Below are 9,631 nucleotides of genomic sequence, written 5' to 3' on the forward strand. Positions count from 1 at the left end.
TAATAGGCCGAGACTTGCTTTCTCAGGTTACAAATGCAGCAGCTGAGTCCTGGGACTTGCACACCCAGGACTAACACCTGGATCTTTCTAGCATCTTTCTTGATCACTTAGGAGTTGTCAGCATTTTTCCCAGCCCTCGCTTCACCCAGAGGAGTTACCGTCTCTCGTTCCATCTGTGGCCATGTCACTGAAGTGAGGCTGGGCAGGCTCTCCTTGGCTCTGCACCCTGGTCATTCTGCTCCTCATTATATATCCTTGGGTCAGCAGACTGGTATAGAGCCCATCCAGCCTCTGCTGAGGACTCGAGAGCATCATGCTCCTAGGGAGAAAGCCTGCGGGTCCCCAGATCCATGTAGCCTTCTCCTCAGCACTCAGGGGGCTTGGTTTCTGCCACCACTGGGACCTGAGTGGTGAGCCCTTCTTCCCTGAGTGCCGATTCATCCTGTGCACTCCTGAGAATCTCCAGTTTGTCAAGAACCCTCTGAACTTGAGCTATTTGTTATTCAGTAGCTTAGTAGTGACCAACCACCTACCATAGACCAGACCCTGAGCTAGATGCTGGTGTTGCAAAAATGAGTGTGATGTGATACCCTGAGGAGCTTACAGCTGAAAAGGTCCTTGATAAACAAAAGAGTTGTTATTATTATACACTCATTAACTCAACAAAATGTATTCCACTTCTACTTTGCGTTTGAGGTACTAAGATGAACCCACTAGAGGGAAGGTGATCGAGATTCATCGAGGACTTAGCTGGGCTCTGTGCCAAGTACGTGGTTCGAGCTTGTTTAATCTTCAAAATTATTTCCATTCTACAAATAAAGAACTTGAGGCAGGAGAGGGTAAAACTGGCACATGAATAAACAGATAGTGACAGACAGAGTCCGTCACTATCTGTAATCCTTGATTTCCTCACCAAAGACACTACCTGTCGTGCGGCTGAAGGAGATAAACAAGAGGGTGGGAGAGGCCCCCTGACCGAGGCGGAGAGACACAGCCGTGCAGCTCCGCTCCTACCCCTGTTTCTTGAGGTCCCCGGCAAGCTCCGTAAGCAGTGATCTCTTCTGTCACTCAGCTGAAGACAAGAGGGTTCCACACACCCGGGGTGGGCCCAAGGCCCCCGCTGATGCCGGTCCCCCGGCCTCCTCTGCACGCACTCATGATGGTGCTTGGCCTTCTGAGTTCCCTCGGCTAACAGGTGGGACTGTTTCCCAGTTGGTCACTGTGTCACTGGAGGAGGCTAGATCATATCAGCCTGCCGGAAAACTCGTGGCTTTCTAAGCCCGATTAGCATTCTTTGCCCCTTTGAGCTGTTTATACCTTCACTGCACTTCATCTTTATTTGTTCTTCCGAACTTGGCTGGTAACCAACTATTCAGTCTGTAATTCTCCCTTGGTACATACAGCTAAACATACCTTCAGAGAACCCAGGCTGGCTAATTCGTGTCGGTGTTATCTCGTGCGTGTAGCCTGGGCCTCCATTTGGCCTACAATGCTAGACTTTCTTGGAGGAAATTTTTAGCCATGAGATTGCTCAACCTAGAGGAAAGACAGATCTTCCCATTTACAGAGTCACCCTAGTTATGTGACCAGATATCAGACTTTCCCATATTTGGCCATTACTGAAGACTGTATACTTTACAAGTGACTTCTTTTGAGCATTCATATAAATAATATTTTTTATTCTGTCAGAGTCTCATTTATAATCTTTCTACCGTTAAATAGCAAACGCATTCCTGCATTTCTTTTAGGAGCCTCCAGAAGGTTTCAATTGTTTATCCAAAGGCCAAACAAGTTCTGGAATCAAACAAAATCAATCATTAACAAAGTGATGAGAAACGTGCTTCTGGTAACATTTGTTTCTTCCCTTTTCGGGATTGAAGGGAAAAGAAAAATAGCTCCAAATGACAGCCAGAGGACAGAGGTCACACGCAGTCATAAAAGCTTGAGCCCTGGCTCCACAGTTCTCAGAATTGCATTTTCAGGTCATAATTTTCTAAATGAAAAATATGGACCGGTCGTGCCAAACTCCTGCCCCAGAATCCAAAATTGCCCAGCTTCCTCCAGCACTCAAAGCTCAGCATGGCAGTGACAGCAGCTGAGCACATCCAGCCACCCACATGGCCCTGCGGAGGGTGGCCTACAGCGCTGGACGTGTGCTCCCACTACCTGTTCATCCCAGGATCACCGGAAGTATTTTCCCAGGGACCTTACTGGGCCAAGCACATTGAGATTTCTGCTCAGGGTGGGGTCCAGAGAAGGCCTTCCCTCGATGGGTGTAGTCAGCACCCAAAGCCTGGCCTTACAAGAGCACTTTCTTTACAAGAGCACTCAGTCTCTGCAACGAAAACAATCGGTTACTTGTCATTGCTGCATCTCACGTAACTCATGTCAAAACAGTGGTTCGTCTGCTTTCTTCTTTCCCAGGATCTGAGCATTGCTGGACCTTCCATGCCTCCCAGTCATTAACTCACCTTCTTCTCATTCCCCACAGCAGCTGTTCCCAACCTTTGTCACTTTCTTGGGTTTCTTAGAAGGTGGTGATCCCTAAATTTCTGCTTTTTCTTTAATTCATTCATTCTACTACTACTTATTCAGGTCCCATTATGTGCCAAGCACTGTACTGGGCAATTAGGGATATAGCAGTGATGGAGTAAACATGGCCTCTGGGCTCATGGAGGTACTTATGGTCTTACAGTCCCCTCTCATTCCACACGCTCTTCCCAGGTCATCATATCCCTCCTGCAAAGAGTCCATTGTCAACTGTACCCTGACACCTCCCTCTTTGCTCATCTGACCCATAAACTCATCCACCTACGTGCCAGACAGTGCCATGTAGGCACCCTGACTTGTGGTTGGCAGTGAGGAAACCAGTCCCCATGTAAAGAGGGATGGTTGGACACAACCATGATGCTTATCTCAGAATGACTTTATCCTGGATATCCAGATGAATCCCAGCTGGACGCTTTGCTCGGATCCTAGCTGAATTCCTCAGAAGTGCTGCTTCTCCTTGCCACCTGCCCAGACATAGATGATATTCCTCCCTTAATTCTCCACAGCAGAGCTAAAGTCAGGCTAGAACATTTAGCAAGACTTTATGAAAGGTTCTAAAATAATAGAAGAGAATTAATAATCCATCAGGTGTAAGTTAAAATTGGCTGTTGGTTATGGTTTCTCCTACAGCCCACCAGACTGGATGGCCCTCATAGGATCTCTGCCTACCCTGGCCACCCAGTTAGAGTAGAAGTCTCCTCCCCTCCCCATACCTCATTACCACCCAACAATACCTTCAACTCACCTAGAACAGGTCTTAAGAGAGAGGATAGGGTCCCCTTTCTCTGTTGTCTAAAGTCCACTTTCTAAAACCACAGTTCCTATCTCAGGACTTGCTTCTTCCGAGAAAGTTTGATCTGGTGAATGTCTACTCCCTTCAAGAGAGAGTACTCTCATCCATATAGATTGTGGCACTTCTTCATGACCCGAACAGGACACAATAGTCTAACTCTACACAGAAAGTCCACAAATTACGGTGTGAGAAGGCAGGTGAGGAGAATAAGAGCAGCGATCATTTCCAAAGACACTTCACACTCAATATATATAAAACCAAACTCAACATATCCTTCTGGTGTCCTCCGTCCAAATTTTCTCATCTTCTGCTGATTCTTGTCTTAAATAATGGCATCGGCATCCTCAAAGTCACCTAAGCCAGAATCCAGGGGTCAGCATTGTGCCTCCCGCTCAGATTTCCACCCCTCCTACCTCCTGAATGTTTTCCCAATCTGCCCTCTCCTCCCACCGTCAGTGTCGGTAATGGCAACATCTTCCCCGCTCATCTTCTTGCATCTGGTAGTCCCTGCTCCGACCCATCCTCTACACTGCAGCAGTCAGGGTGCTTGTTCTCAAATCATTATCCCACCGTACATGGTTGTCCTGCATCCAGACGGCCTGGGTTCAAATCCACATACCTTTTGTGACCATGAGCAAGTTGTCTAACCTCTTATGGCTCAGTTTCCTCCTCAGTAGGTGAGGACGACAGCGCCTACCTCAGAGTCGTCGTGGGAATTGTGGTAGGCTGCCTCTAAAATGGCTCCCAACAATCCCACCTTCCAATATGCAGGCCTTGGAATAATGCCCTCTCACTGAGCTGGACCCCTTTACTGTATTCTCTAATCAATAGGATAAAGCAAAGTGATGGGATGTCACTTGTAAGATTAGGTTATAGGAGTCCTTGACTTCTGTCCCATGTTCTCTTGCTCGCTCACTCACTCGCTCTCACTCTCTGGTTCTTCTCTCTTGCTTGCTCTGGTAAGGCCAGCTTCCAATGTTGTGACTTCACAGTGGAGAGGCCCACATGGCAAGGAGCTGAAGGTGGCCTCGGCCAGTGAGAACTGAACCCTGACAGCAGTCATGTGAGTGGACTGGGGAGCAGATCTTTCCCCAGTCGAGCCTTGAGATAAATCCAGACCCAACTAACACCTCGATTACAGTTTTAAGGGAGACTCTGAACCTAAGGACCCAGCGAAGCTGCGCATAGATTCCTGGCACACGGAAACTATGAGGTAGTAGATGTCGTTCTGAACCATTCTGTTTTGAGATAATTTGTTATGCAACAATAGATAACTAATACAGAGGTTAAATAAAATGATGCAGATAAAGAGCTTGGAATAATGCCTTATGTGCAGTCAATGAATATTAGCTATTACCATCATTATCATTATTTGTTTAGACAGACTACTAGACAGAAAGCTCTGTGAGAGGAGGGACCATGCCTGCCTATCTGTCCACTGGGTCCTATCGGTCCACAAGCTCCTGGCGTAATATTAGGCACAGAGTCCTTCAGTCAACAATAAATATTTGTCGACTAAAAGAATAAACAGGAAGGAATGAACTAAAATACCCCAGACTCTTAACTCTCAAACCAGAAATGGGGCCACTGAGAGTTGGAGAAGCCATCTGAGTGCCCAGGTTCTCCCTCCAGCCAGAAGATGGACCAAGTAAAGTGGTAAGGGACTATCCTCCAACAAGGTCCCTTTGTGGTGTCATGGCCATCTTGAGCCCAGGCTACACATTTCCCAGGAGCATGGTTAGCACAGCCAGCCCTCGTGTCTGCCCCACATCCCTGGAAGGCACAGAAAAAACAGTGAAACTATCATCACCAACCTTGTCTCCTGGCCTCTGTGTGTCCCTTGGCTGGGTAACATCATTTTTCTTGACTGAAAAAATGTATGCCAGTGGGGCTAAACGTAGAAGGTGGTTCTCACCCAAGCGAGTTCTATGCCCCAGAGGCCAGGCCTCAAAGTAAGACAAAGAAGCTGTGTCTTCCATTTACACATCAAATGTCTCCTCTTCCATGCTGCCCTCCCCCACTTCCCCAACCCCTGGTGTGCCCCGGGCCTAATCCCTTCTTTTGATCATGCTGTATTCAAGGTCTTAGTGAATATATTCCTGAACCCCCTGGTCCACCAGAGCAAAGACTGTGTCCTCTTTGCTTCTGTACCACTTATCTCAGCAGAGCTGACAAAGTAGTCACCAATGCTGAATGAATTACAGAGTGCTATTGCATTCTGAATTCAGAAGTGGCAGACATAAATCTCTAGAAGGGCATGAAATCTCCTTTTGCACAAGAATGTGGAGAGAAGATAAGGTTTCTGTATGGTTCGTCCTGGGGGGACCCTCTCTGGAAGTGCTGTACTCTCTGGCATAAGGAAGTCAGGTCTGCAGGGCGCACCACCCTAGTCAGTTTGAGTTACTTTCAACTAAATGACCTTCCTTCTCTGTGCATTGACGGGGTCCTTTATTCTAAGCCACTGGTTCTCAAAGTGTGGTCCCCAGATCAGCAGCATCAGCATCACTTAGGACCTTGTTAGAAATTCAAATTTTCAGACCCTACCCCAGACCTACTAGAATAGCTAGTGGCTAGGCCCAGCTGTCTGTGTTTTGAACTCTCCATGTGATTCTGATGCACGCTTAAGTTTGAAAACGACCATTCTAAACACATGTGAAAAGGCCTTAGAAGTAGAACCCAGGTTGATTTAAAATTAAGATTAAATGAGAACCCAAGCCAATGCTCTTCGCTAGAAAGTGCCCAGGATCAACGAAACACCTCACTATTCTCCACGAAACAGTTCGACAGGCAATTAAATGAACTCAGCACATTTATTTTAAATGTGCAAAATGAATTTTCATATCCTGAGAGTAACACCAGATGTTTTACCTCTTTTTCCTAATTGTTTTTCCAGACTACAGCCATTCGTCTTTGTATTTTCCAGTTGGATCCTAATGCAGCAAGAAAAGTGTGTTCCGGCAGGATTATTAAATGCCATGCATTTTAAAACAAGCACAACTCAGGCCGCCATGCGTCATCTACGTGGTTGTCTTTGCAAAATCAAAAAAAAAAAAAAAAAAAAACACCAGACAGCTATAGGTACCAGGCAGCTTTGAGCAGGCAGGAAACCCAGAAAAGGCCCTTTCAGGGGGCTGGGCCTCCAGGCTCTTGGCTAGTTGCAAAGCTGAGTCCTGGGCATTGAGCCCAAGCCTGAGCTCTTCCCTATAGTCCCGCAGTCCCTGGTACAGAAGGATTTGCTAGCGGTGAAACCTGCAAATCAACAGTTTGTTTTTCAATGGCAAATTTTGGCTTTAAAACGAAGAAGAAGTAGGCTGAAGGATGAAGGTGAGTGGGCTGAGGAAGGGGTGAGGTAGTGGCTCAGAGAAGCCTGTTGGACCCTCTCCCTGCTCTGCGCCCCGAGAAGCCCAGACAATTCCCCTCTGTTGGCCGATAGGCCTGGCTGCCCAGGAGACCCTGTCCCTAATGTTTAAATGGGTGAAAGGTCACCAACAGCCAGGTTTGTCTCACTCAACAAAAGCTCTAGAAGTGTGGGAATAGACAGGGAAACAAACAATCCTGAAGCTTTAAAGCAAACTTCAAAAGGGATCTTCTCTGTCTCTTCCAGGGATGTGGAGAGAGGGGAGGAGGGAGAGTTACTAAGTACTAGAAACCCAGAAAGTGCCCATTCCCGAAACAAAAACCACACTTCTTAGGTAGTTGGGAGGGGTTGGCACTATCAAGCTATCTTCCCTAGAGGCTGCTTAGAGCTGGCAGGTCTGAGCCATCGTGCCCGTAGCAGAATTTCCATGTGGTCTCCCAGTATAAACTGCCTGTCCAGGTCTGAGACCCCCCACAGCAGACTAAGTGTCTGAAACTAGAACTCATCAGGATTAAATCTCAAAATACGCCTGTTCCAACTTTAAATAACAACCCCGCCAAAACATCCTGTGTTCTGTCCATAACATGGCCATTCTTGGTACTTAGAATAAAACATTCTAGGTTCCCTGTAGACACACATTCAGATGAAAAGTTCAATGATAAAAGAATCAGCTCCTGATTCGGGCTCTACCAAGGAGCTCCAGCCCCAAAGATAACAACCTACAATTTCATGGGGTACAGTGTAACCCCTTGAGGAGCTGAAGGGAACTCAGTAACCAGCCTTCAGAAAGCTGGCCCCACATGGGTAATTAACAACGACAACAAAAAATGTTATCTAAATTTAAAATGCACAAATGACAACTTCAAGTTTCAAAGAAGAGGGAGCAAAGGCCCCATAATAGGCACAAGTGTTTTTAAAACATGCAAACATTAGGTCAAAAGTTTTGACACTGAGTGCCTGGGTAACCCATTCCTCTTCCTATGGGACTGCGACAGGAACAGCCTGCTCTCCTATGGCCACCCAACCCCCACATGTCCCCCAAAGGAATTTCATCTTCACTGACTACAAACACTGTCAGGGAAATGGAGTTGGTGACAAGAAAAGCCCTCGCCTGGCAGAATTCTTCTCTTGCCTCAAAATTCATTTAAGCTATCTTTTCACGCTATTAAACCACAGGAGCCATTTTATAAATGTCATCATCATAGTCTTTTAATATTTTACATAAAAAACTGTATACACAGCTTATAGAACTTTTATGTAAACATCATAAGCTCACCACTTTGTCATTTGTCAGTTTATTTAAAAAATAAAAAACAAGACAACAATTTAGTAGAAGTACCACTGGGTGGGGAAGGGAGGGGGAGGAAGGAGACTAGGAGCAGGTTCATTCTCTGTACAGAGATGCAGAAAAAATTTCACATAGCTTTAGAGACGGCCTTGTGAAAAAAAAGGGGGAGAGTTAAATAGGCCCCAATACTTGTTACTGCCCTTTATCAAAATAGTGTGCATACCTGCACAAATGAAATCACAAAACAGTGTTGTCACTTTTTTCAAGAAAACAAAACAAAAATTAGTGGTTTCTTTTTCCTCTCGGAATTTTTAAAAGTCATCCTCATTTTTCTTTAAAACATCAGAAGTAGATGAGGTTACAGCGTACAAGTGTGGTCAGAATGCTACTGTCTTATGCAAATGACAAGTGCATTAAGTGTCAAACAATGAAACAATTGTGCAAAAAATTCTTTCAAAATAAAAGCCAACAAGTTTTAGCCTTTAAATAAATCAAATAACATCAGTTTCTTGGACTGAACAATTTTCACTTGTAGGACAGGCACAAAGTTCGCTTATGGCAAAAACGACCCGGAGCACACTCCCTCCTCCTGCCCAGGCTGGTGAGCGGTTTGCTGGGGCTGGCCGGCAGGAGACGCGAGTCCGGAAGCTGTGTCCTCTCAGCCCCGTCAGTTGCAAATGTCTTCCCCAGGGGTTGGAAAGACGACCAAGTCCTGTTCATGCTTGGATGGGCGCCTGACCCACGCTGGGCTGGAGTTATTCTAGCGCCCTGTCACTCCACCCACCACCACCATTAAATAACACCATCCTACCTCCGAAAATAAAATTATATCTATATTTATATAACACCCCATCCTCCCCAGCCCTCCCCTCCCGCAGTTCCCGTGGTCTATGTTACAGACAAGAGATAGCAGGCGCTCGCTGGTTATGGGCGAACATCTGATGGGGCGCGGCCGCGCTCCGGCGCCAAGCTCCTCTCCGGGGACCCGAGGCGGGGGTGGGGTGGTACGGGGCGGGGGGGAGTCGGAACAAACAGCCACAGGCTCTGAAGAGGCTCGGCTCTTCAGAAAAGGGTACTCAGGTGACCCTTGGCACTCAGCGGGGCGCCTGGGCCTGTGCAACACAGCCGGACGCACACAGACACTGAAAAGGGGGTGCCCGGTGCCTCTAACGCCGATTCCCGGCGCCTCTAACGCCGATTCCCGGCGCCAGAGCCACAGCTGCCAGGCCACGGCTGCCGAGCGGGAAGGCAGACTCCAGGCAGTCCGGTGGGGTCCTGGGGGGTAACGGGCCCGGGAGGAGGGGCCGCGCGGGCAGGGGCAGGCGGACGGGCGCGGGCCTCATAGCACCTTGCAGCAGTTGATGCAGCCGTTCTGGGAGCCGTAGCGCTTCTGCAGCGCGGCGCGCGTGGCCGTCTCGAAGACCTCGCGCACGCCCTCCTTGGTCTTGGCCGAGCACTCGAGGTAGTCGTAGGCTTGGATGCGCACGGCCATGGCGCGGCCGTCATCCGTGCGCACGGGTTCCTGCTTCATGCGGGCCAGCTCCGTGCGGACGTGCTCGTCGCTGCGCAGGTCTTTCTTGTTGGCCACCAGGATGATGGGCACGTTAGGGCAGAAGTGCTTCACCTCCGGCACCCACTTCTC

At 47.9% G+C, this 9,631-nt stretch overlaps 1 protein-coding gene across 2 annotated transcripts in view; it reads right to left on the bottom strand.

The window, feature by feature from the left end:
• Positions 1–7,888: 7,888 nt before the first annotated feature.
• RHOB (ras homolog family member B) overlaps positions 7,889–9,631 on the bottom strand; it is a 2,973-nt gene continuing 1,230 nt past the window's right edge. The window contains exon 2 of one of the 2 annotated variants that reach the window (XM_039887764.1): positions 7,889–9,613. In XM_039887764.1, the coding sequence (XP_039743698.1) occupies positions 9,329–9,613 (285 nt within the window). In that variant the 3' untranslated portion in view covers positions 7,889–9,328. The remainder of the gene's footprint in view (positions 9,614–9,631) is intronic. The other variant, XM_039887765.1, reaches the window with a different exon arrangement.

This window comes from Pteropus medius, unplaced genomic scaffold (genome assembly GCF_902729225.1).
Source record: "Pteropus medius unplaced genomic scaffold, Ma_sr-lr_union100, whole genome shotgun sequence".
Classification (NCBI taxonomy): Eukaryota; Metazoa; Chordata; class Mammalia; order Chiroptera; family Pteropodidae; genus Pteropus; species Pteropus medius.